This window comes from Gavia stellata, chromosome 18, assembly GCF_030936135.1.
Source record: "Gavia stellata isolate bGavSte3 chromosome 18, bGavSte3.hap2, whole genome shotgun sequence".
Classification (NCBI taxonomy): Eukaryota; Metazoa; Chordata; class Aves; order Gaviiformes; family Gaviidae; genus Gavia; species Gavia stellata.
In genome coordinates, this window is record NC_082611.1 from 17,704,787 (window position 1) to 17,732,681 (window position 27,895).

Here is a 27,895-nt window from a genome sequence, read left to right on the forward strand (position 1 = left end):
GCAAATCCCGTCTGAAGCATGGTCTTGCCTGCGCCCCCCCCCCCCCGTGCCTGCTTGTTTGGGGACCTCCTGTTGTGTCTCAGACCCCTGGTCCTGTGGGCTTGTTTTATCCCAGTCTAAAGCAGCTGCCCTTCAATGGGAATTGGGAAGCCATTCCCAGCGATATAATCAGTGTGCCGAAAAAACAGCACCCAAGAACCCAAATAGTCCCAGGTGAATCCCAACGGGGTGCGGAGCAGAGCAGGAGCGGAGGCAGGAGGACCTGGCCAGGAGCTGCGGTGGTGACAAAAGACCTTTGCCCACCACAGCCACCCGTACCGGGGCGGACGGCCCCAACCGGGATGTCCGGCACGGGGATGCGGGACGGTGCGGGATGACAGACCCAGCTGATTGCCTTCCTCCCCTGGGATGCCAGGCTATTGGCGCCCGCGCTTGGCACCGAGCGATGGCAGGCGGAGAAGAAAGGACACCCATCATGGGGAGAGGTGTCTCGGGAGTACCCCTTCCCCGGAGCAGCGGGCTGCAGTGTTTTTTTAAAATTAATTACGCACATCTGTTCTTTCCACAGGTATTTGTACTCAGGGCCTTTACCTGCTGTATTTTTATAGCTTCCTAAATAAGCAAACTTCTTGCCAAGCCACTTGCGAGACGCAGGGAGTGGTCGGGGTTTGCTGCACAAAACTTTCCCTCGCGTTTCAAAGTTGCTTTATTGTACTTATAAAAAATGGTTTAACCCTTTTCATCAAATTACTTTATATTAGGTGGCAGGGCAATAAGATTCTCGTTTATACATCGCATTCGGAATGAGTTATAGCTCAATTTGTGGTAGGAACTATAAGAGGAGATGGAAACAGATACACGGCTGGATGCAAAGTGAAGCGTTGCCAGCTGCTGGGTTGGTGTTAGGCTCAGACTAACCCTGGAGGCAAAACCCAAACTCTGCAAAACTGAAATAAAGCAATTAAGTGTGAATATTTGAATGTGTGATTGAATGGGCTGGAATCGAGGCTGGAGCTGTGCAGGAAGCTTTGATAAGAGGGCTTTGATTCACGTTCCAGTGCATTTCTGTGCACGTTTACAATAAAAATTGGGGGATGAACCATGCGGTAAGGAATGATTTTCACAAATTCTGTTCCCTGGGTCTCCCAATGCAGCCGTTCAGCTCCATGGTATTTCCCTTCCTTCTGTTTTTTTAAAACGTAGAGTTCCAAATATAAAAAATGAAAGAAAAAAAAAAGGTTGATGGCTTCTCCCTCTTGGGACTGATTCAGGCATAGCCTGAGCCTTGCTGCCTCCCTCTTTAGGAAGCAGATGGAGGAGCCCCACGTTAAAACTTAAGGGCTGCAGACAGTCGGTGGTTAGGGTGACTATGTGTTGTCTTTAACAAAAGTCCCTTCCAGCAATGGGCAGAGGCCCAGAAATGGGATAAAGGAGGCAGGGGGTCTGGCACGGCAGTGTTCCCAGGACACACTCCTCCTTATGCTCCGGTGATGCTGCCGTCGTCGCACCCTCTTTTCTCCCAGATCGACACCACCACGAGGTCCCACAGCAGTGCGAGGCACAAGGACGCCTTCCCTTGCCTTGGGGCAGATGGTTCTAAAGCAGGACGAAGGCTTGCAAAGCTCCGAGCTCACTTCTAGCCCCAAATCCCGCACTAAAAGGTGTTGCACGCCCTTAGGTTTTGCAGGGGAAATAGGAATAGAGGAGAAAAGCTCCCTGTAAGGATCCAGGGATTTGGTGGAAGGTTTCCCTTCTTTCTTTTGGTCCCCACCAGCTTGCCCTGTGCCTGCAGCACGCCAGGGAGCTGGAGCCGCTTCTGTTTTGTAGAGCCGAAAAAAAACCCCCACCCCGGAAAACACAGCGGTGGAAGAAGCAGGTCTCCACGGCTTTCGGAGGCAAGGTCTGCATGGCTCAGCAGATCCGTGTCCGGCAGCTGGTTTTCCCCAGCTGGCAATGTGCACCTCGGAACACGTGTCAGCAAACAACCCCGTTGGAACAACAAACGGCGATAATAAGATTATCCTTTTAATGGTCACCATGGTAACATGCCCTCTGCCAGCGCAGCTGCAATATCTTGATGTAACCATCACTGAGGTGGCGTCTCAAGGCAGTTCCAGCCTCTGTTAAACACGCCGGCGGGCACGGCACGTCGCTCGGCTCGGCCTGGCGTTTTGGAGGTGTGGGAGAGGTTTTGGAGGTGTCTGAGGGGTTTTGGAGGTGTCTGAGGGGTTTTGGAGGTGTTGGAGGGGTTTTGGAGATGTTGGGAAGGCTTTGGAAGGGTTGGAGAGGTTTTGGAGATGTTGGAGAGGTTTTGGAAGTGTTGGAGGGGTTTTGGAGATGTTGGAGATGTTTTGGAGGTGTTGGAGAGGTTTTGGAGGTGTTGGAGAGATGTTGGAGATGCTGGAGGGGTTTTGGAGATGTTGGGGAAATTTTGGAGGTGTTTGGAGGGGTTTTGGAGATGTTGGAGGGATTTTGGAGATGTTGGAGACGTAGGTTTTGGAGACGGTGCTCTGCCCGTCAGTAATTCATCAGCACATGGCAGCAAACAGGCATTCCTCCCACGCGTCCAGGCAGTGTCTGCTCGGCTGCAAGCTGCGTGTCTCATTCTTGGTGAGTTTTTATCCGCCTGCGTGGCCCAGGAACTGCATTTCCACCCACAGGGAAAGGCTGATCGCAGTGAGCAGGACGGGGGCCCGGGGGGTCAGCGCTCTGCTGAAAGCATGGAAGAAAATCTGCCGTGGAAAAGACACGGGACTGGTCAACCATAATCTTCTTGCTGAGCCTCGTGGTTAGTTACACCCCCATGGAGGGTTTATTTTCCTCCCTCTCTGTTTTGTTTAATCCTCTAATGTAACTGCAAGCATTTGCAATATCCCCATATGTATATTGTCCCCTCTAAAGCCTATTAAGCCGCTGGTTTCAGCGATCTCTTGTAACTGCGAATGCCATAGGAGAATTTGGAAACCCTAAGAACTATTTTGCTTCGTATTAACTTCACCGGTTTGGGGCTCCGGCTGGTGCCGGCTCCTTGATTTTGCCAGGCAGCAGTTGGGGGCTGGATTTCCATTTTTTCAATTCACCCGCTGTTCTGGATCTCTCCGTTAACGTCTTCTCTCCTGGCCACGTCAGGCATTGGAAAACTGAGGGCCAGAAAGAGCCCCGGGTTGAGTTAAAACTGGGGAATGGGTATAGGTGTTTAGGAAGGGGTTTCTACGCTACGTGGCTCCCTTATAGTTGCTGACGAGGACTTGCAGGGTCGGGGGTTCCCTGCCCGCCTGTTCGTTTGAATTATTTAATTAGTTATACGGGCACGAAGCCAGTAAACGCAGATAGTGTCCTTGTACGTCTATAACTCTCTTGGGAGGTCCGGAGGCAGCACAGCCGTCCCTGAGGGTCGGGGTAGGGCTCAAGGCCCAGGCCCAGGCCCAGGCCCAGGCCCAGGCCCGCGGCTGCCCCCCCCGGCGTTGCCAGGCAACGCGTGCCCCTCGCCTGTGGCCGGCGGATGGCAACTGGGTGCGCCCAAGCCCCGCCTCAGGGAGGCGTGGCCAGTCGGAGCACCGCCCCCAGAGGCCCCGCCCCCGACACACGCGGGCAAAGGGCGGGCACAGAGCCCACCCCCACCGTCGCTTCCTGCCGGGCGGGAAGCGCCTGTCGCGCATGCGCAGTCGCGCTGGGGCGGGGCTCGGCGCACCTCCGGGCGTGCACCTTCCCTCCCTGCCCCCCCGTCACCGCGAGGCACCGCGCCCTTCTCCAAGATGGCGGCCGGCGGCGTGCCGCGGCGAGATGCGCATGCGTCGGCACCGCCGCCTCGACCCCGATTGGCCGCGGGGGCCCGGCGACCGCTTCCGGCGGGAGGGCGGGGCAGGGCCGGCAGAGCCGCCTCCCCGGTGCGCGGCAGGATGCGCCTGGCGTAGCCACCGGCCGCACGGACAGCCGCTGCGGGGGGCCGCGCTCCCCTCCCGTCTCTCCCCTTCCGCCGGCGAGCGCCGCGCCTTCCCGGCTCCGCGCGGGCCTGCCCTCCGGCGGCCCTTCCCAGCGCCCCGGGGCTCCCCGTCCCCGCCGGCCGGGGGAGGCCCGGGGGCTGGGAGGCGGCAGCGGCGGCTCTGCGGGCGGGGGGCCGCCTCCGGTGCCTGAGGCTCAGCGACCGGCGGGGGCTCGCCGGTGCATGGGCGGGGAGGCCCCGCCGCCGGCAGCCGCCGGCCATGACATGAGCGGAGCGCGGCGCCCTGCCTAGAGCCGCCCCGCGGGACCCGCCGGCAGCCATGGTGAGTGCGGGAGGGGAGCGGGGCCGCCCCGCCGCCGCGGAGCCCCCCAGGGCGGGGAGGGGGGGTGCTGCTGTTCCGCTGCGCTCCGGCGGGGCCTGCAGCCTGTCCCGGGCCCGCCAGCCCTCAGGGCCTGCCCCCGGTACGGGCACCGGGCGGCCCGGGGCCTGCTGCGGGGAGCCGCCTGGGCCGCGTCCCGGCCGGGGGCCACGGGCCCTGAGGGGCCTGCGGGTGTTACGGGCGGCCTACACCCCCAGAGCCGCCGTAGTAGCAAATTTTAAAAAGCCGGGGAGACACAAACTCTTCCTGGGAGGGGTTGTGCCAGAGGGTGTCGAGAATCGCAGGTTTTCCCCGGTGCCAGCCGTGAGCGTGCCCTGTTCGCCTCCAATTGAGCCTTGGGTAAGCTGCAGAAATCACCCGGATTCCCTTCTGTGCGGAGCGTTATTTCATTCTGCTGTAGATGCTGGTCTTCAGCCGCCTTCCAGCAGCAGTCACAGCTGTGTGCAATCCTGCCGAGAGATACAGAGCTGAGATACGGCACGCTTTGATTTGCACAATCTTTTTTTCTCTTGATAAGAAGCGAGAGGAGACATCTTTAATCCATGCGGTGCACGCACAGTCAGGCTTGCAGGGCTGGTAGGTGGAAATCTGTCTTCAGGGGATCGTGGTGTTGCTCATTATCACCATATTTTTCCCTTTTTCTACCTGCAGGGAAACCTTATATCCCAAAATTTATTGGGTTGACAAAGGGAAGCCACAAACACGTACTTTGCAGTTGATCAGTAAGTAGAGAGATGTGTTCGGCAGCCCTGGATCTGCTCGGGGAAATCCGCCTCCTGTCCTGTCTCACCCAGAGAGTCCCCCTGGGCGAAGGCAGTAGTTACTGATCTAATTTTCAACCACTTTCTAGCTTAAGCTGTCTTAGATAATGTCGGCTCAGACCTTGCACCCCTTTTCTTCAGGAAGTTGGGATCTTGGTTTGCAGTTGTGAATTTCCTCATCCAAGAGCCAAAACAGTCATCTGCACGTTGTTTGGTGTGCTCCTGGTACACTATTGCTAGTTTATTGAAACCTTGCTCTCTGTAGCCCATTTAAGTTGAATTTCATTAGTCCCTTTGAGAGGCTTTGCTGCTCCATACGGTGTCTGCTGGGGTGGGACACCGTCCCCTCGATAAATACAAGTAGCAGCCTGCTACTTGTTGCGTGCGTGCTCGATCAGTCGGAGGGATGTACCTGCCTGCTCAGGGTGGACTCCTGGCTTGTCTGCCGAATGTCCCAGTTCTTCCCGAATTTAGCTTCGGCCAAAGCTAGAACAAAGGGTGGTATTACTAAGGTGGATTCTTTTTGGTGAATAACCCAGGTTCAAGAAGAAGAGTAAATACTGTGGTTGAGTTCGGAGAATTTGGTGGACCAGTCGTGTATAACAAACTGTAGCTCTGCATGGGGGAAGAGGTTACAAAGATTTGTGCTTCAGGATGTGCACTAACAATTGCAGGTGGCAAAAGGACTTCCTATTTCTTCCCTCGCCTTCATACAGATAAGCACGTTTAGCCTCTTGACTTACACCTTGTTTTCTTCTTTTCCTTGAACATCCACTATTTGGTTCAGCTACAAGCCGAGTACTGGCTTTGGAAGTTAAGAAGCGGTTATCGGGCTATACTGCAGAATTTACTGTTGTAACTCATCACGTGACTACTGTGCAAGATTTTCCTTATGTTCCCATTTCCTTGGAGCTTACAGATGGGCATGTTCTGCTGCTCGTGTACCCTCCTTCCCGGAAACAGTTGGAAAAGTGTGAAGATGAGATGCTGTAAGGCATACTGGGAACAGATAAAATGTCATTAAACTCCGCTGCCAAAAATACAGACTTGTAGAAGCAGATTTTACGAGTTGAAGTTGAATTGAGTGGATCCTGAAGGGTGTAAGCAGTAGGAGCGGTAATGAGTTACAGCTTGATTAGCTGGGAAGGAATGACGGGAACAACGTACTGTAAAGTTGGAAAGAGGAGGGGAAACTGGTGATGCACATAGTGCTCAAAAACTGCGCGTGTTCTAGAACAGGTTCTAGCGTTCAGCGTGCTCGGATGCCACTAATGGCTCAGAAATCTTAAGCCACCATTTAAAAGCTATTTAGTTTCACAGGAAGCTTGAATCATTCTTTTGCTTTCTGAGGTATTCATAAAGAGCAGCCCTGCTGTGTCAAGCTTTCTGGTCGTCGTACCTTGTGTGGTGGTTATTACGTGCTTGTGGCATGTCAGACTATTAATGCACATTGTGCGTCTGCTAAATACTTCTTGTACAGCACCCAGTTTGTGGCTTTTGGTGAAAAAGGTGTGTCAATGTTGATGATGTCGTGATATCTTTGCAGAGGAAAGAGTATTGTAAAATACAGGCTTCTCAAGCGGATTTCTGTGGAGTCGAGTTAACTTCTAAACACAGGGTAACTAGCTCCAACTTATGTGCTCAGGTGGCACTCTTCAAGCCTTTCTCTTCTATAATAGAGTAGAGAGTATTAATATGGTTTCCTAGTCAACATTTAGGATCCTTTTAGATGACTTTAGTGAATAGCTTCAAAATAAATATTGTTGGTGGAACTAGTCCTTGAATGCATTTGTGTTTTGCATCCAAATGAGCTATGCATTTGTCTCATCACTCATTCTTTCACCTTTTTTTTTCTGCTTCCACTAGCAAAGATGAACCATCTCTGAAACCGTCAGAGCTCAGTTATGATCTCCTGAGCCATATTAGTCACCTGGCGAGTGCATTCGTAACTCCATGTGAGGTTGGAAATTGGGTGATTACCTCCTAGCAAATGTATTCTTTGATTATCTGGGATTTGTATCCTGCCAGCAACTAGAAGAACAGCTTAGGAAAAGGGACTTCTTCCAGGAAATGGTGTTGTGTTAGGGATCAGATTTAAAGATGAAGTCAAGCCTTCAGTCAGAGAACTGCAAACAGGCTTCTCAAACGTGTTGGCTTTAGTTACAAAACAAGTCACTCTTCTTTCAGGTTATCGCTAGGCCTTGTAAACGCGTAGCAAAGTGGGAAGCAGACAATAGAAGTAGCAACAGCAAATCCAAGGAAGCTTGCGTCCCTGTTCTGCATGAAGCAAATATAGCTTGCGAAAATGGAAGTAGGCAGTGGGCGTGTGTAGCTTGAATCTTTCTACGTTTCCCACAGCCGTATCCTAGCTTTTATTTTATAGCCCCTATTATCATCTTCCAATTTTTTTAGCGGTAAGTGCTGTCATTTTCTTGTGCTTAAAGCTTCCTTTGGAGATCTGACGATGGTTTAAGCCTTCCATTTGCTGAGGAATAAAGTATGTCTGACTGCAGCATATCTAGCCAATATTGCTGGTGAGCCATAGGTTATTCTGGCACTCTTGGTTACCAAGGAGCTTGCTGCTGAATTACCAAAATAGCTCACATTTATTATATATGTCAGCGGAGCTGAGCTGGTGGCCCTAAGGCTAGATCAGGTCTGTGGCCCGTGAACTGTCCTGTGTTTGTGGGCCCGCTCCCGATGCCCGCAGTGCAGGTGGCTGAGGACATCGATGTGCCAGGAGGCAGCAGCTTCTTGCTTTTGCAAAAACCCTCTGCCTGGCTGTCCCGTCGCGCTAGAGACCCTTAAATCACATGTGGGCTGCTGCCTCCTGGTCCTGAAGCAGGTGAGCTGTGGGGATGTCTGCCCGCAAGAAGAGATGGAGAAGATGGTGAAGGTGAGCGTGCTGCCTGTACGGAGGCAGGCAGGAAGCGCTGGCGCGTGGCGAGGTGGCCTCTGCTTGACGGGGAGGTTTTTGAGACCAGGAGGGAGCTGGGGTGCGTCGTCTCCTCCCCCAGGCAGGGCCTGCTCTGACACTGCCGGCTGCTGCGCGGCATCAAAACTAGACCGCTGTGGTGTCGTAGTTTGAAGTTCTGTCAGCTGTCTGTATATCCTCTTAAAGTACATAGTTTAAAAATAAAAGCAAGCCCTTTTTAAAACTGTTCTGACTCATTCTACTGAGTAGAGAAACAAGAGAATAGGAACTTCGAAGTTCTAGCCTCAGCTCCAACATCTGGCTTCCTTTTTTGGCCTTCAAGTCACGTCATAACTATCTGTGTCCCTTTATTATCCCCGCTTTATTAAACCATGAAGCGGGAGCTGAGACAACGCTGGTGAACTGTTCCACCTATTTACTAGTTCGGCAGCAAAGCCCGTGTGCGGTGCGTGGCCGGGTGGGCAGCTCTACCTGCTGCGACACCCGCGGTAGTGGCGTCTGCCTGCGGTGGCACTGAACCTCTGCGTCCCCTTTTTGGCAGAGATAGAAAAATGGGGAATCAGAACTGAGTTTGTAGCAGGAAAGCTGGTCTCAAGCGTGGCTGTTAAGGATGCTTCCCCCAGAATGAAAGATTTTTCTCCAAAGAAAATAGCTCATCCGGTGGAATGGTTATACATAATACCTTTCAGGATCTATAACTACAGTATGTATGCCGTATTTCACAGACCTGCGTAGCTAAATGTAGGCTGCACTGTCTCCAGGCGGACTAAAAGGTATTAAGGCAAAATTGTCGAGCCTCAAGGTCTGCTAAACCAGCTCGAAAAGCCGCTTTCTGCTCGATGATGATCACGGCAATCTGCTGATAGATGACTGTCGGTTGTTGGGATTATTTGAGTAGAAAAGCATTAAAACCTGGCATGTGCGAAGCCCATGCAGTGGGGTTTGGCGCTGCAAAGAGATTGCTGGGTGTGTGGATACCTAAAAGCTCTGAGGAATTTGTGTTCTGTTCAGTTATTTTAATGCACATTATTAGGTGTTGCCATTTAGATCAGGGAGAAGGAGCTGCTATTATTATTATATTTCTTAAGGGATGTTGATATATGCAAAATAAAAAAAAAGTAGCTTTTATGTGTATAGACAGCTACCTGGCTGGTAGGATAACGTGTCCTAAAATCCTTCTAAATCGTTCTTTATCAGTCAGCAGATATTTCCTGTTAGTAACTATATTTGTATTTGGGTCAGTGCTGCATCCCAGGTGTTAACATGGCAATCTTCTACTTTTGGTGAAAAAATAAAGTGTTTGCCAGCTTTGTTTTGTCAAAATGAAATGCTTAGAATACCATTTATAGAGGTAAAGTGTGTAGCGATTGGCTTTTTCCCCTCCTGCTGATGTTCAAGAAGTTGCTTACTCATCCAGGCAGCCCCTGGGCTTTCTGTCGGTAGTCAGAAATGGAGTGGGTCCTCTGAGAGCCTCTGTCCTCTGGAAGGTCGGGAACGGCGCAGCTTCTCTGAGCCTGGGCTCAGGAGCACCTAACCTTTATGAAAGGGGTTTCTGCGGTGAAACCACTTTTTTCCAACCATACTCCCTATGCACACGTCTTTTACTGCTTTCTCTATCTAGTTTTCTATTTACAATCAGGATAGGAAGCTTTCACTCCACCTAAAGTGTTTCAGGCTCTTCTAGCAACATCACAAATTCCTTAATTTGTTCCGCCAGTCTTCCCTGATCCCTCTCCTGTGGGGATCGTGCCCAGAATTACATTTCTTTTACCATTTCCCAGCCCTTTGCATTCATGCTCTAAATTATCTTTTATTTGTTTCAGCATCTCCAAGTTTGTGGCTGGGTCTGCAAGTTTGTGTGTATTTTTAGCAGTTTGACTTAATATTTTATTACGGCTTTAATTACAGCATGAATTTCTTCCCGAGAGGGATTGTCGTGATTCCTTTTTGTCCCCTCTTTTGAGAAAGGAGCGTACTCATCTGGTTTGTATACTGGCTTGTCAGGACGCCAAAGTCAGCATTGAATGCAGGGGATGCACCCTTCTGGAGGAAAGAGTGTGGGGTTTTTTTTCCTTACGAGAGATAATTTTGTCTGAAAAATCTGTGTTGTGCTTGGTTGATTCTCTCCTACTTCAATGGGTAAAACCAGAACAGATTTCTTCTGTGTTGCAGTACCACTAGACCTTTTCTTTGGGATTGAGGATGGTTTCTTCCACTGAAGTTTATCTCGGTGGTTGTTTTCCTGAAGTGATAGCTGGTGTAGAAGAAGAGTGTGTTTAAAATCAAGGTCTGGAAGGAATACAGCAGAGAGAGCTACTCTGTAGTGCTTAGATTTGTGTCGCTCCCCCCACATACCATTGCGCAGTTCCTTTGCTTATGGAGAGAAGATTGAATTTTCTGCAATTCCTTGGCTTTCTTTTTGCAAACGTAGAAGGAAAAAAAGAAAGAGGAGGACGATGCGATCCGTAGCCTATAATCTCTGTTGTGCAAGTGCGAGGTAGGTGCTCGGCAGCAAGGCTGTTCCTGCTCCCATCCGTGTCACGGCTGTACCAGCGGCTCCTCTGCTCCTGCCAGCAACCCAGGAGACCAGGAGAAATAGTTTGCAATGGAGGAAAGGTGAAGGAGGAAAAGGCTGCTTTGCAGCAGCTCGCAGCAAAGTTTCAGCTGCTTTTTCTTGTTTCCTGCTGGCGCTTGATGAAGCGGGCCGGGTCGTGTTGACCAAAGTCTAGTTGCGTGTCGGCCCGGAGGCTGCATGCGACGGTTGCCCCAGAGCTGCAGGAGATGCAAGGGTGAGAAGCAGATTGCTGTTGTGAAACACCCCAAAGTGTAGAAGTGTTGCAGATATCAACATCTTGTTTTTCTTTAAGTGGACTAGATGTTCTTCCTGCATGTGCTGTCCTTTGGAAAGATTTATAATTAAAAAAAAAAGTCTTGCAGAGTTATTCCCATGGTAAGTGTTATCCATGATAGTTTCATTATGCACTCTTAAATGCCCAAGACAAGTTTTAATGCTCTTGCCAGGAATTAAACTTGCAATATCGCAGTCTTTCTTCCTTTTCTTTAGCAGGGAGTGAGGGTCTTATACCGTATTTTTGTGTAGTGTAATGATACCTCCTTGTAAATCGGTTCTGGCTGGTGTGATATATTGGGTAAGGGTTAATCCTTCTCCCAAGTTTACTATAAACCTTGCATTGATGTCACTTTGCATAGTCTGGTGTTGAGAGAGGTTTTCCCCAGGTAATGGGCTTAGTCCTGCCAGGCAGAAGTGGATGTCGGAGAACTACCTGGAAAATGAGCGGCTGGGATGTGTCAGCGCAGTCAAAATCTCAGCGAGGGTTTGCCTTTCTGTGGATGGAGCTGCATCTGACTAGAAGTGCCACTTTAAGAAATATGCTGAATAATTGTTTTCTTCTTAGATTAGCTTTCTTTTTCGCTTGTCCTAGTGCTTTCCATTTCCAACTCTGCATATGTGCATACTTTCAGAGACTCCTTGAGTTAGGATTGCAAACAACTGCAATTCAGAGTGTTTGTCCAGCTATTATTGTGACTTGTCTGTAGGTTGAGATAAATAAGGGCTTATTTGCAGCTTTGCTATTTGAGAAGTGTTTTTAAAAATCTGTTTAATGCATCTTGGACCGCTTAGTGCTGGTACACAAGCATGCCAGGTTTACGACTCCTATCACTTATGCATCTTTTTTCTCTCGTCTCCTCTCTGGTCAAAGGAGCTGCCACATTTGAACAAGTGGTGAGGAGCAAGCTTTTTTAGCATTTTGAAGTGTCAAATATCCATCTGTAAGAGCAAGAATAGTGTTCTTTGGAGGAAGACTCTGTTAAAACTTGAAGATAAGCACGTTTGTTAAAACTGATTTCAACTAAAAAGGCCTTCGTACCTTTCGTAAGTTCATTTTACATGCTGCTGCTCCTCTATTCATTGTTCTGGACCATTTGAGTAAGGAGATGCAAGCACCTTAACACCTCTTTATTTTTATAAATAATTTTTATAAGGACTTTTTTATTCCCTCCACAAATACCCTACCCCCCCGAACATACTTGTGTCCAGAACAGTATGGCTTTAAGATCTTTTTCCCACCTGCCTTTTTAAAACTCAGGTTACCTCACCTAAAATGGCAGGGGAAGTGTTATCTCAAAATGAGTTAAGCTGCATGCGTTTGTTTGGGCCAGCCCTGTGGTCCTGTTTGTGCAAGCCTAGATTTGCTTATGCAGAGAAAAGGGAAGTGATTTGTACCCTGTGACCGTGGTGCCGGAGCTCCTGCATGAGCATCGCCTTGCAAGAAAGGACGGGATCTCCCTCCAAGGTGTCGCAGGATCATTTGGAGTGTGACACATCCCAGGGAGCCCGGCAGAGGGAGGGGCTGAGGTGAAAGGACAGACCCAAACACTGAGATTGCAAAACGGTTCCCTTTAGTGATGAGTTTCTAGACTTCACCAGAAGAGTTTCAGTTAATTCTGTACTCTGGGAGAGAACCAGAGTCACCTTGCAGCATTTTAGCATCCGGAAAGTGGCACGTGCCCAGCTGACCACCCTTGGCAGACGATCAACCTTGTGCGGTGTCCATCTGAAGAGCGTGCTGTGACTTCATGGCTTGTTTTTTCTGATAACACCCAAACTGAAAACTTGTTATCAGTGGTGGCTTAAGAAGTGGTGGACGGCAGCTGACAACTGTCTGAACCGAGCGTCTGCTGAGGAAAGTCTAATGACTGTAGCTGGATTGTCAAATTTAAGTCGTAAGTCAAAAAGTGACTCTAGTGCCACATGTACCCACCTGGGACCCCTGTGCTGCAGTGATCTGCAGTCGTATGATGCAGAATATTGATCTCGAGTGGTCTGCTTTGGATACTTCTACACTTCTCACATGTATATTATTATTTTAGTACCTACTTGTTTGGGGAAATGTGTTGCTAAGTCTTTTCCAGCAGCTAAACCACAATAAATCAATTGGCAAGTCATCGGCACGTGACCAGCCCGCCTTCCCCGGGCGGTGGAAGCCCATAAATTGCTCTTGTGCTCGTCCTCAGCAAGAGCATAGCTTGTAATCGCGCTGTGTCTAAATCTTACTTTGCTTATGCCAGCTTGCTATGATTATTTTATTCCTTCAGTGGGTTTCTAAGAGAATTTCTAGGTATTGAATTTTAATGCTTCATGCTTGTTGTGTTTCCATATAATGGACGTCTTTTGTAAACAGGAAAGCAAATGCGAAATGCTTGGTGGAGGACACGCCGGCTGCTGGACTTGATTATGCCAATTAAGAGTTATCAGTTTAGAAAGACTCAGACTTGGACGCTTGAGCCTGTAAGTCAAAGTTCAACCTTCAAACCTGAAGCCTGGTTAAGTGAACTTGGCTGTACAAGAAGATTTAAGAAATAAGATCCCTTAGGTATTCAAAAAGGTGCCTGATTACTTGTGTTGCAGGCAGTGTTTATAGGTAAGATGATCTCTTTATCCTGTTTGAGAAATCAGATTATCACCGCTGGCTCTCCATAGCCTGTTCCACGCAGCAGTGTTCAGCCTGTGGTCATTTTTAGTCCTTAAATGTTTAAATAAAATACGTTGATTCCTGAAGTGCAGTCTGGGGTGATGAGTTGCACAGGCAGAAGGGCCTTGAGCAGTGCTGGTGCTGGACATCAGCTGCATCACAGCAGGGAGATGGAGAGTAGCGTAGTGCCTTTATTCCTCTTTCGATTGCCTTGAGGTAGTACAGTAGTTCATGAGTTTTACAGTAGATTTTTTTTTTTGCTGAAATTATGGTATAACAGAAAGGAGTTTGCAAAATCTACGTCTCATTAGGGAACTGCCGAAGTTGTGGCTCTTGAAACAAATGAGCGGGTTGTATTCTGCAGCCAGGAGATCTCTTGAAATGGCACCAAGAGCCTGAACTCTTCTCAAAGCACAGAGTGAAGCCGAGTCTAGTTTCGCTTCATTAAACCACAAAAACATCTCTGAAATGCAACGAGGAAACAGAATAAAGGCTGAGCTGTGTCTTGATACCATCAGCAGTGTACTGCCGGGGAGCACGTATGTTGCAGGGTCTGCGTGCCGTCTCCTAACGTGAGACCTCTGCATGAGTTACACTGCTAAGGAGACCCAGGGGATAAGTGTGAAAGCCCAGCCGTCAGAAATTATTAGATGGAAATGGTTAAATGCAGTAACACTGGCTTTGAGCTGCACGGTAGTGTGCATTCATCCTTTCTAGAGGATGTGTTGGGTGTCATACAACTCTTTTTAAAAAAAGACTTCATAATTCCTGCTTTTGTTGTTAAAAATAATACTGTGCTTCAGTTCTTTCATGAACTTCGCTGCATCGAGTGACCCACGGCTGGTCCGGGGCTTCACTGAAGTGGTGATATCATCTGTGCTTTGCTGACGGCTACAAGAGGAAGGCTTTTGTGACCCACACAAGTAGGCTTGAATGACCCACCATCTTCCTGAGAGTGTAATTACTAGTTTACGTGTTCATTATCATGTTATGTTAGTGCTTGGGCAGGGAGGGGCTCTGGAAGACACCCTAGTAATTCTTAAATGAGTAAATTACTACCTGAGTACATATGCATGTTGGTATATGTATTATTAAATTAGCCTCGACTCAGTTTCCGTAAAAATTGTCTGCAACATTGAAAAAAATATAAAATAATAGAAGGAAGACAATTTAGCAGCTGAAGCGTAGTGGTTTGTATTTGTACGTGTATAACTGTACTATTAAGTAACTGCACAAAATTGGAAGCAGAAGGCTCCGAGGGGGAAGAGGATGGGGCAGCGTAATTTAGCAAAGGCAGGAGGATGATGAGTAATTTTATACTAGCAGCTGCCACTGTGGTGCGTGCATGATTTTTTTTCTTTTCTCTTCTTAACCCTGTGCACTGGCTTCTTGGTGGCATTATAGCAATTCCTGCTGGGAACACTTCAAACAAGGGGATTTCATGTTGTGTGCTCTCCTGCAGTCCCTCCTCTCCTGGAAGAGTTGCCAGTTAAGAGCACAAGCTGGACATCTACCAGCTGCTACTCATTTTAGCAGAGCTGGGTAAAAATGTTGTAAGATCCAAACCTTGATAAACCAGGAGGAGGCTGAATTGTGCTGGGCTGTGTGTCTTGCACTGGTGAAGGTAGGAGACATGGTGGGTGGGAAGGGGATGTAGAAGCAGGCTCAAAAAAATTAGGAAGTCAGGGCTGTGCTGGAAAAATATCTTCATTTGTTATCAATATATGGTGTAGGGAGGCTTTATGGGCTGGTCGGTGTTAGATGCAGTGTGCAAAGTGCTTCAGCAGTGCAGGTATTGAAGGGAGGAATGGAACAAGAGTGGGCGTCTGAATTAAAAATGTGATGGGGTGCAGAGGGGTGGTGAGTAACAGCTCCGTAATGGAGAGAGATCCCACCTTTTTTTGAAGAGTAGAGACGTTGAAGGGGGTTTAGATCTGCAGTGAAGGCTCCTGGGGTTCAGCGGGGCAAGTGTTTTTCCTACCTGCCACTGAAAGAGGTGTGCTTAAGGTTCAGCTTTTGTGGTGTAAAATCTCTTCTTCCACACCAGAGGAAGGTGTTCCGGTGCTGCCTGAAGGATGCTTGAAGTCACCTTCATAACGTTGCAGCTGCAATTAACATCCTACTAAAAAAAGCTTTGTAGAAGGATTACCTTAATTTTGTCTTGGAGTGATATTCATTTCCAAACACAGAAAAAAATCAACAGTCATAACCCTCCTCTTACAGTCATCGTCAACCTGAGTTGCCGTATTTAGAGCATCGTTTGTACGATCGATACTCTACTGAGCTGTTAATAGCAAACATTAAAAGGTTAACAGCTTGCGTTTTTATGGCAAAGCATTAGAGAAAAGCTTTCCCCTAAAAGAAACAATCGCTTTGGAGAACATAAAATGAAGTAAAAAGATAGGAAGTGAACTCTAAATGAAAACACTTCTGGAGAAAATTGAAATAGCTTTATAAAGCACTTTCATATCTTCCGGAATGATCAGGTACTTTTTTAAGGGCGGGGAGTGTCTTTGGTTATGTGCAAGCTAAGATTGGTGTTGTATTTTCTATTAAAGTAAATGTGCAATCCAAAAATCATTCCTCTGTTATTCGCCAGAGTTGGATGAGTAACGTGTCCTACCCGAATGCTTTAGTCATAGGCTACAGGCTAAACTGAACTTGTTACGGAGTCTGGTTTAAGCAGCAAGGTACAAAGATTTTGCTTCTGTAGAGCCTTATTGAGGTGCAGTGAACTGGAGTTTGAACAGCCTAAAATGCAGTAAGTTGGCAGCTATTAATATTTTTTTTCCTTAATCAACAGAAATCAGTTAATGCCTCATAGATCTTAAAATGTGGTTGAACGATAGCCCTGAAATAAGCTGGTACATCCAGGTTTTGTAGATCTTTCTTTTGGTACTTTGGTGGATGGAGAATGTCTTTGAATATGCAAGTGCTTGGCAGCAAATCTCATCGTTTCTGTCCAAATAGGAAGCTGTAGTCTCAGCTGTGAATCTGTCATTTTTCTGGTTGTATGAGACTGCTGTTAAAGGTTGGAGTTCATAGATAAATGGCATGAGTAAGCAGCCACACGCCTCTAGTTTGATAACTTTTAATGCAACACCTTTAGCAAACTTAATGAGGCAAAAATGGGGATGGTAAGGATGTGGACTGACAGTGGCGCTCTCCCACCCTGATCCATATCAAGTCATGCTCAGACAGGGCAATTCCAGGAACAGCAGACCTGGGGCAGACCTGATGCTTGCCTGGTCCGTGCGGCGTGGACCCAACGCAGTACAGCAGCAGTTAATGGCACCTATTTTGGGGAGAATCAGCTATGACGCATCTCTCCGAGATGCTACCTTGGAAACAATTTCTAGGTCAAAGCATGGATGTCCTACTGGAACACAGGAACCTGTAGCTGTCAGTGCACTAGCGTTTAGACCCACTTGCTTACTTTCATGCATCACTAACTTGTTCACCAGGCCAAGCTGTGACTGAGGACATCATCTTTGGCTGGAGTATCTGCTAAATCTGGCAGCTGAGATCCTCGCTCCGGCAGCCTGCCGGTCGGAGCTCAACCGTAGTGTTTAGGCAATCGGAAGCAGTGGAGCTAGTGTGGGTAGTGGCATGTCAGATCTTACCTTGACTGTTTTTAGCAAATGGCAAAGGTTTTCATGGTAAAAAGCTCACATTACCTGCTCTGCGAATGGGATTCATAGAACTGAGTATTTTTTTTTCTTAAATTGTTGATAGAAGGGAGCGAACAGCATTTCCCGGCAGTTTGATCCAGCCCTAAGTACCCATGGAGACATTGGGGTCAGATCTTACAACTTGTGAAAATGAGTGGGAAGCATTTCTGGTTTAATAGTTGACTATTTTGTAATGCCTCATGAAGGTGAGGCAAACTGCCAGCCCTTACCCAGAAAGTCTGTAGTAATTTCTGATGATGATGGGCCAGATTTCATGACTTTCCTTGAAAACCTTTAAAAATGAAATTTGCGTATGACCCAAATGGCTGAATTTCAGACCAGACAGAAAGTGAACTGAGTGCTGCTGGTTCTGACTGCCCGTAGAGTTCGATCTTGTCCTGACTGTGCAAGATTGAGGCAGTCATTAATGTCCGTGCATTGCTGCTCGGTATCGGGATTCATCGGCATTTCTCTTCCCAGACCCTGGTGATACTTTCCTATTCTTTTCCTCAACGCAGAGTAAACACCGAGCCCTAGAAGAACACAAACTGCATATTCATGTGAGCGATACTACTGAGGTTCAGCTGGAAATTAGACAGGTACAGCCGCAGGTCCTACAAACAGCTCTACTTTTATTATAGCCTCACTAGATAATCTGCTTTCTGGGGTGTCTGGATATAGGTACAGGAAATTTCCTCTGCAGCTCTCCAACAGCATGTGTCCTCTTTATCTCAATGACCTAGTTATCGGAGCCTTTGCTTGAAAGGTGGGTGATTACCGCACGCTCCAGGAACGGTTAACTTGAGGGATACCCAAAGGCATTAGCAAATGCAGAAGACAGGGCTCTACCTTTTTAAGTCCTGCCAATAGCTAGAAGGGGATGCACTTGGTGTGGCCATCAACTAGCACCCGGGGGAAGACCTGGGAGGCTCTCCTGTTTGCAGACCCCACGGTGGGCTGGGTTTTGATTACTTCAATTTGTGCTACTCCACCTTCCTTTGGCCAAACCTCCGAAACAGCCGGGAGAAGTCAAATAGAAAACAATCTCGGAGGTCACCCTGTTTCTTTCTGCCCAAGTTGGCCTTGGATTCTGGCCAGGCTGGGCTTTTTACATAAAACGCTTGCGTTATGCTCTCTGGTTTTTCGCTTTTGACACGTTGAACATTGTGATGGCGGTGTTTTTATAGAAAAGGTTAAGTGCGTTCCTAGGAGTAGGCTCTGTCATATTCAAGATCTCAGTGCCGAGGCAGTTTGAAGTCAGTGGAGGACATATCAAATGTTAAAGATTTATGAGAACTCTGTGATTTATTTCCAAAAGTGGGAAATAAATCTTGAATCTTGGAAAAAAAAATTACTTTCTCAGCTACTCTTCCTAAAGGAGGATTGAATTAACTATCTGAAAACGATTGAGCCCTGCCATTCCTGTGTGAAGAGCTAACACTCCTCTGTGAATTGAGGTGGTCTTGATCTTGGCCGGTGGAGGGATGGGATGGGAGAACAGTGCTTCTTACGGAGGAATTTGCATCAAATTGGTCTGCCCAACGTTTGGAAACTCCTCTTTGGGGGTTTGGCATCAGAAACTGCTGGTGAGGCTTACTCAGTGTTGAGCAGCAGAGAAGTAAACTGCAGGGATTTATGAAAAGGTTGGATATGTCTGGATCTGGTTGGGAGGAACTTGCAACAATGTGCGATGTCGCAGAAAGAAATGCAGAGAAATGGCAGTGTGGCTATATCCTAATGTCATTAAGGACTCCACTTAATCAAATATTTTTTTTTTTCAAGTGAGGCTCTTATCCACAGTGTTGCTTTTATCTGGGAAATGGTGACTGGCAGGAGGAGGAGACTGTTCTGCGGCTGAAGGGCCGGCTTCAAGGGGAAGTTTACAGTGCAAGGGACTGTTTGCAGAGACCATGTAGAAATGGATTAAAGAGGTGATAATGGGTGCTTGATCTTGCTTAAGCTGGCAAAGTGGCTTTGATTTGGTTGTAGGTTATTTTAAGTCAATTTCCCGCTAACAATGTTTCTTGCTAAAATAGTCTTTGCTTTTAAAAAGAAAAAAAAAAGGAAAAAGAGGGGGAAGGAAGAGGAAAGGTAGGATGAAATTCAGTATTCCTTTGCTAAGGGATTGAAAATGCACGGCGTCCTGCAGAGCATCCATTTCCAGTTGTTCGGAGAGCGGAGCTGAATTTGTCTTCCCACGCTGTTGTGTTGAGTTGTTGGTTCTGCTGGGGGGTTAATCCAACCCCAGGCTGTTTGAGGAGGGTCTCCCGCTGCTTGGCCCTGGGGTGGTCCTGGAGAAAACTGCTGTACGTGGAAATGGGAACTAGCAGAAGCCCGTAGTGTTTCTGCAAGTTGTCTCACTTGCTCATCTCTTTGCCGAAGACTGCTGGTCATGGTTTTTGTTTCTGTTTTTATTTTTTGAGGCAGAACTTTCAGTTTTCTTTAATGGTTTGCTTTTGTTTCTGTGCAGAGGAAGGTCGGGGCTTGAATCTTGATGCATTCATTATTGATGGCAAGCATTGAAAACATTAAAGGAATGACTAATGGCACGGTCTGTACTGTAGCAGTACTGTTTTCTAAGCCTATCCATTATCAGGCTTAGACCATAAGGGAAGCGCAGCACAGGTGGAGAGGCTAAGCACAGGGGTGAGCTGTTACTAGAATAAAATCATCCCAACTCCAGAGATTCACGAAACTATAGTGACCTTGCAACAGCTGTATACTAATTCTGATTTATTTTTTTTTTAGGATGTATAAACACTGAGCTATAACTGATTAATTTGAATAATAAAAGCTAAAATTGGGGGTGGGGGAAATGTTCTTCTTGAGCCAAACGGCTGAATACTTTTATATCACTTTTCAAAGTGCTGGAAATGTCTTAATCTTTCAAGCTGCTACTTCCTGAGCACCTCTGGAATTGCAGGTGGCAGCATGGCACCGAGGCAGAGGTAGCAGTAGGTGTCAGGAGTCCTCTCAAGGTTGATGCTCCCCATGCCGTTGCTGTATTGTTAGCTCTAAGCATCTGAAAGCATCTTGAATTTACTGTCTTTGTAAGGATTATTGGACAAGGATAAGCTAACTCAAATTACTACACACCACCAAAGAAGAGAAGGAAACTTCTATTGTTTTTGTTTCTTTATGCAGTTAAGTAATAGGTCCCTTAGAAGTCATGTCCAAAGCTTTCACTTGCGGTGGACAAATCTTGTTGCTACTTGTTGCCTATGAACAGTTTAAATTTCAGATTATTTTGGCCTCCACCTGGACTGAATTCTCATGTTGGTTTTTGAGTGCCTCTGTGACACGAACGATACCGACCTCCCTAGGGCAAGTCAGCATGGAAGTTAACTTTAACTCTTTCCTTTAAATCTTGTTCCCAGGCATCTGAAGAGGCCTCGCTACGGGCTTTGGAGAGTCTAATGACAGAGTTTTTCCACAATTGCACAACGAATGAGCGGAAACGCGAGATAGGTGAGTTCACGCCACTTCTAAAGGGTGATCCCCTTTGCTTTCTGCTGCCTGCAGACTTCAGCAGAGGTGACTTGATTATGTTAAACAAATCTGGCAGATGGAAGTGCTCCATCTGATACTGAACTGGCATCTTAGCCTCTCCTGCTTATGTATGAACTTGAAGTAAAGGCTTACGTAGTTTGGGTTTCAGAGATCCCATGGCAGGTCCTATAGATAATTAATATGTCGGTAACTGTCTACTGCTGTGAGCATGGAGACGTAGTTTTTTACCAAGGATAGTTGGTTAGGGTAGGAGGAGGATGTTACGTTTTTCTCTGCCTGGCCATCGTTGAATTGCGTGTCCTGGAAAACCTCTACCTTCTGCCTAGCGATGCAGCATGGACTTCAGATTTCTTCAGCATTAAGAAGGGAAAGCAGAAGACTGTCCTAGTTAATGTGAAATGATAAGTGGGAATAAACAATGACGCTTCATTTTTGGCTGGTATTATTAAATATGTCCTTCTGAAGCAGAGATCTTAAGGGTGCTCTAGCTTAGCTTCTTGCATCCGTGGTTAATGGGTGTAAATAGGCTGTTTGTTTTTATTCTCAAACTTCTGTCATCTCTAACTTCAGTGCCAAAAGTATGATCAGCATGAAAGACTTCTCCCAGAAATCTGGTAAAATAAAAAATAAGCAACTAGGCAAGGTGTGGGTTTTTTCCTATTGCGGAGATCTCCTGTTGTGGAAAAGGGAAAAGCCTTCAGCATCCCTCGTTTTCCTGCTTAAGTTGCAGGAAATAAACCGATTGATTAAGGCTTAAATTTGATTAGCCTGTAAAACAGCCCTTGCAGCTTTTCCCTTTGCCACATTTGGTGCGTAGTCACTTGATGTGAGACGACCAAATCCTGTACCTGAGTGTTCGGAGAGGTTTTTAATATGCTGACCTACCACAAAGTCAATGGCTCTTGGAGCAATTGCATTAAAACACGGGTGTTTTATAAAGCTGTGTGATCTGAAGTGCTCCTGGTCTTTCACAGTGACCTGGTATCCCAACATTTGGCTTTTGTAGATAAAATGGTAATGATCGTAATATAATTTGTGTCTGATTTTGTTTTAATATTCAACTATTAGTCTGGTGTAGTGTTTATGTCAAAACTGTATTCTAAAGTGACATACCTATGTTGTTTTCATCAAAGCCTCTTGTGAGATTGCTTTTAATACTTTGGAGTGTGACTTTATTTTCTTTCCCTCCTCCAGGTTGTTTGAGTCACTCCCTGAACATGGGGTTTCTTCCATGCTCAGTGTGTTATTGTGGTATCAGTACGCATTGTTACGCATTTGTTTATAGCTTAAGGATTTTAAAGTAATTTTTTAATACTCTATTTTTTCAGAGGAGCTTTTAAATAACTTTGCCCAGCAGATAGGAGCCTGGAGATTCTGCCTCTATTTCCTGTCAAGTACAAGAAATGACTACGTGATGATGTACAGTTTGACTGTGTTTGAGGTAAGATGTGTACTGTTGCCTGCTTAGTGCATTTTCTGCCTGGTGCAGTTTTATATGGCAATCGATTTTATTTGAAAATGTTTGTCTAAAATGGCAGTCCTAGTAAGTACAGTGATAAAGGATGCTTTTATTGCTCTCTCCTAGAGAGGTTGCTTAATGGCAGGCTAAGGGTAGGAGAGTATGAATCTTTGTACACAAATTGAAGAATTAATTTCCTGGCATCTCCAAGTACAAATTACCTACGGTTTCAGAAGCTTTCTGCACAATGCTTTGAAGAGTGTTATTGCTTTTATACTCTTTTTATGGTCAGAAATCTGTGCATGATTACCTGATACTAGCTACTGCAAACTTCAATGCTAAGAGGGAAGACGAAGTTGCTTTTATTTTTCTGACATCTCGTAGTTGTGGTTGATGCTCTTGAACTACATCCCACAAGCTTATGTGCTAGTTGTAGAGGTAAGGTCTCTTTTAGAAGACCACATCCCACTCTGAACCATAACTTTGTTCTTCTATAAATAGGTAGAAAGCCTAAATATTGATTTGTGTATCTACTGGAAGAAACAAAAGTCTTCTGTGAACAGCTCTGTGAACAGCTCTGTTTTGTCAGCTGGTTTCTCGGTCACCAGTGCAGTATCTTTCCGTAACGATATTTTGGGGTTTGGTCAATGTCACGCCTCACCCTGGTCCATTTGTGGCCTCTGCGTTGTGTCCTTGGCTTGTCTGAGCTGTGCTCCTAAGTCAGAGGGGTTTTATATCCTTTGCAGTGGGCCACTTTTTAGATAGAGCAAACAACTCTGTTCTGAAAAGTTGTGTTGTTTTGACAAATTATCCACGTTGTTGACTTCTTCACTTAAAATGTTCACTTTATTTATCTGGGGTTGCATAGGGAGTCTGGACTCGATCTGCAAACTGAATCTGGTTTGTCTTCCTTTCAAAAAGGGGTAATCATGACAAATGGTATGGGAGTTGTTCCCTGCCTGCAATAATGAAACCGATTTTCATGAAAACATGTTTGATTACTGAGCCTCTGCTCCTCTGGAGGGGGATGGGGGGAAAGGTAGTACTGAAAAAATAATTGTGCCCAGAACTAAGCAAAACAAAGAAATTACTGTCCAAGTGTAAAGTAAGGGACATGAGTCCACAGCTCAGGTGAGAGATTAGGATCTCTCCGCTGAGGAGCTTGAATTTCCAAAGTTAACTGCTGTAGTGCTGCGTATTCGACTGGTCCTCCTGGCCGTAGTCTGTTGTAGTCTGCAACTTCATCAGCTGTCAACTGTCTGCGAGTACTGAATGTCAGTAAAAGCGTGTATATAAATGCAAGGATCATTCCTAAGATCCTTCCTGAGAATGTTGTGTTTTCTAGAATGTCGAGGAAGTTAACAGTGGGTCGAGAATAAAAATCCTCATGGCCCCCTTCCAGATGAACCATTTTCAATTCTTGCTTTTGGAAAAGAACATCTTCCCAAAAACATTTCACAGGTGGAGAAAGCTGCCACTTTCAGGTCAAATGAGTAGGACAAAACTCGGTGGGCATTAAGACACGAATATTAAAGCTAAAGCATCTTCCAGTTTTATTGGGGCTTCTGAAACTCTCGTTCTGGATTTGCATTGCGGAGCTCTTGGTTGTCGTTGTTGGTTTTTAAGCAATGCTTCTGGATCTTCTCTGCAAGAAACCCCAAAAAGCAACCTCTTTGAGGAACTTGATGTATAAATATACCTCTGTACCTCTACACTGTGAACTTGTACCTCTGTACAGTACAGACGTACTGTGAATTGGATCTGCTTTGTCCGTAAATAATCTCCCATTGTCTGCAACAAACCACTTTGCAGTATCTCCTGCTTTTCAGTTCTCCAAGCCTCAGCAGCAGGCCTCCTCAGTAAGTTATCCTGAGAGGCTCAGCTCCTAATGCTCTAGAGCCCCTAAATGGGTTCGTAGCGTAGCAGGAAAGCAATTTGCAACTCTGCCTTCTTATGGATTTTGTCTGGCTTTAAGTGGACTAAAAGCTTTCTGTTAAAGTGGTGCCCTGTCACTGCGAGGCAGTCACTCCGACGGCGACCTTCCAGCTTAGCTTCAGGAGACTCAGGTGGCATCAGTCATCTCAAACCAAACTTGCTTCCCCTCTTTTTTTTTTTTCTGCTTCATACAAGGCTATGCTTCCCCCTTTAAAGGGGAAAGTCTAGGTGTCCAGGGTTAAAAGATAGTGGAAGTACTTTATATGCATGCCAACTAGGTCTGCTTGACCCAAAACCAGTTAAAATGGCAACATGCCGGTTGCTGTCACTTGTCAGTTAATAGAAATGATGGTGTATTCAAAGAGCAATTTCTGGGGCGCTGAAACCCATCTTTTGTGAAACTCTAATGTTGGAGGGCTTCTACAAATCTGCTTGTGGTGGGGGTGGGTTTTTGTTAGAGCTCATCCCTATACGCTGTGTGGCTTGTAAGAGGCAAGCTCAGTGAGTTTTGTTCAGCAGCATGAGCCATTGCTGTCTTCGGTTGCCCGAGTACCCCATTAGGTAGCAAAGCTTATTCCGAGTCAGTTGCTGGTGCAGGGTTTGCCCTCTATTAAGCTGCTCTTGTTCTGCCTAGCTGAGTTTGCACACACTCACCTCTATGTGTTGTTAAAGATGTCAGGGTTGGTACTGGACTGCTGAACAGTTAAAAGCATTTTAAATTTCAGCTCTTTGCCCAGCGAGCCTGTGTCAGAGCTCTAACGAGAGAAACATCTTCTGTTTAGCCTGCTTGTTTCCTTAGCTACAGGTCTGCCCATGGAAGTAGAGAAGGTTGAACTACATCAAATGTAGATGCTTAAGTTTTTAACTGACCATGCTCGGTCAGTGAGAGGCATGGATGGTTTTGAAACCTATAGCCTTTTCCCTGCTGCATCATGGCAGGGACTGGCAGCCCTGAGGTGTAAGATGCAGCAGCTCTGCCTGGTGCTCTGTCCCTGCGCGATGTGTCCACGTTCTCACACTAGTACAGCTCTTGCTGGCTTTCACAGTAACCTTGGAAACTACACTTGTGGCTGCTTTTTTGATACCTGCTGTTGGGGGGGTCATCTTTTCCCCAGACTTTATTAAGGAAGCTATGAATTATATCCGAGAAGCTATTGATAAAATGTATTAAGATGCTTTTCCTTCAGGCACTATGCCTGGTATCTTTAAGAATATCCCATTCAGGCACCTCATTGTTCAACTTAAGTGAAGCATTGTGATATTAGCACGTCTAAAATGAGCTCATTTGGGAGGTCTGTTTCTCTTCCAGAACCTAATCAATAAGATGTGGCTTGGGGTCCCATCTCAAGACAAAATGGAAATCCGCAGCTGCCTGCCCAAGCTCCTTCTAGCTCACCATAAAACTCTGCCTTACTTCATCAGGAACAAACTTTGCAAGGTCATCGTGGATATTGGCCGGCAAGACTGGCCAATGTTCTACCATGACTTTTTCACTAACATCCTGCAGGTAAGAATTTTCTGAAGGGAAAACTTGGTTTCATTCGGAGAGATGGTGTTTCGTTTCCTTGAGTAGTGGCTTCCCCTGACAAGGATTAAATAATTACATGAAAAACAAAGTTGCTTTTTAAATTCCTTTACCTTTACAAATAACCCTTAGCTTCCTACATGTTACATTTCTTTCTAGTCTTGTAAGTTTTTTGACAAAGGAACAATACTATGCAACAAGTATCAACTGCACTTTGAATTTTAAATATTTAGGAGTAGTTGTTGAAAATGGAGGAGTTGTGGGTTGTTCTTTAAAGAAAAAAAATCAGTAAAACTCTGGATGCATCACTGGATGATTCTCAAAGTGGAGTTTCTGAACGTGGCTATTGGAGATTTTTTCACCTAACAGCCAAAAATACCCTAAAATCTTTGGTACCTCATCATGTAAAGTCACTGATGGAATGGCGTTGGGGTGGCTCTTGGGAGAGCTCTTGCAGGAAGGCTGGAGTGTGTGTTTGAGGATCCTGGCTGAGACAGTGCCTTTAGTTTGAATGTTGGTTATAATTCAGCGTCTCCCCAGTGAAGCCTGAGCCAGGCTAACAGCTCGCTGCTGCTGGAGCCTAACCAGGCAAACCCCCTCTTTTGGTTCGAGTACTTTGTTTCCAGTTCTCTTAAAATTGTTCATAATTGGCTTAAAGAAGCTGAGTATAGACTTAAGTGCTGCACAGACTTTTTCTGCTGGCATAATTACACGATTTGAATGCAGCTCTGCCCACAGGCAAGCCACAAGGCAGTTATTTAAAAAAAACCTCTGAGTGTCAGGAGTTTATTTGTTAAGACAAATGGATCTAGTATTAATTGCAAAATTTAAAAAATGCTAACTTGGCCTACAGAGCTTGTGGCTAACTGGTGTAATATCTTTTCAGATAGCTTTCTGTCATCACGTAGTGTGACATGCTGCAATTTTTTCCAGAATTGTCAATTTGACAATAAGTACTTCAAGACAACTGTCTACACTTACAATTTTGGCTTTGATGTCACCTGGATCTGCAACTGAAATGCTTTCTGAGCCTCTACTTGCTTTTCTAGCACTTTGGAGGTTATATGAAGTAATTGCAGAGCCCACTTTGGGTATCTATTTTTCCTAAAGCCTCTCCTTGTGAACTCAGCTGCAGGGGGAAATGTTCCCATAAATCAATTTCTATAGCAGACACCTTCCAAAAATGTTCAGAGAAAGTGGAAGAAAAACACTAATACTGAACTCCAAGACCTCAAAATAATGAAGAGTAGCACAGGAGCAGTCTTGCTTTTAAGTTGCAGATGAGTCCTGCCTCAAGACTTTCTTCTGCGATAATTTGAAGCAACCGTTTGATTCTTTAGCATTAAATTGTATCCCAGTACTCTAAGTAGTCTCTAAAACTTTTACTGACCCATTGGAGGGGTGGAGAAGAAAAGTAACTTGGACTATTGTACTGTCATTATACAAAACCAGTAATTCTACATAGAAAGTGCTGTTTCCTTAGAGGTGTAAAATTTGTTTAACATTACTGAAGTTCCAGTGCATGGTATTGCTAAACTTCCTGGTATTGTCAGAAAATATTCTGAGAGGAGATGTTAAGTCTCTTTAATTTACTAACGAGTTGTGTATTTTATTTAATTCTTTAGCTGTCTGCTCCTGTGTCGTTGTGCTTCCTTTCCAAAAGCCGAGCTTGCATACATCCAGACTAAGAGCTTTTAGATGGACTTTTCCCCACGTATTTTACCAAACTGTGTAGCCTTAGCAGTGTTAACTGAGCCCGTCTCTGGTTTGGTGGGTCAGGGAGATTAGGACCGAAGTCAGACGGTATTACAGAATTTATGAGTTATTAGTTGTAGTAATTGTGATTTGCTTTAGACTTTTTTTTCCTCCCGGAGGGAGTAGCGCATAAATCATTTTGGATGTTCCAGGTCAACGGTGAAGAGCAGTGTTGTCTTTCAGCTGAAAATAAAACTTTGTCCCACTGGAATGTGTCTTTAATATCCCAGAGGCTAATGAAGGCAAAAATCATTGCGTTCTCCAGTCCTATTCCTACATGTAGTGGAAGTTACTCTTTTTAGGGTAAATGTGATTTGCAGTTTGAGATGCAATGCAGATGCAAGGAGAGGTCGGATCCCTTAGCTCTGTGGTGTCATCCTATATCGGCTGCAGTTTTTTCTGTATGAGGAGGGATGGGCTTTTTAATGGGAAGCTGCTTGGCTGATGGTGCAGGCTCCTGACCTGAGCGTGGCTGCAGCGGTGGCCCTGTTAGGTGGTGAAACCGGTGGTGCTGAGGCAATTCTGAG

The 27,895-nt window shown here is 46.1% G+C and overlaps 1 protein-coding gene across 1 annotated transcript in view; it reads left to right on the forward strand.

The window, feature by feature from the left end:
• Nucleotides 1–20,567: 20,567 nt before the first annotated feature.
• XPO6 (exportin 6) overlaps nucleotides 20,568–27,895 on the forward strand; it is a 40,315-nt gene continuing 32,987 nt past the window's right edge. Inside the window, exons 1-3 of the mRNA XM_059826223.1 lie at nucleotides 20,568–20,652; nucleotides 22,023–22,135; nucleotides 25,398–25,595. Coding sequence (XP_059682206.1) covers nucleotides 20,601–20,652; nucleotides 22,023–22,135; nucleotides 25,398–25,595 — 363 coding nt within the window. The 5' untranslated portion in view covers nucleotides 20,568–20,600. The remainder of the gene's footprint in view (nucleotides 20,653–22,022; nucleotides 22,136–25,397; nucleotides 25,596–27,895) is intronic.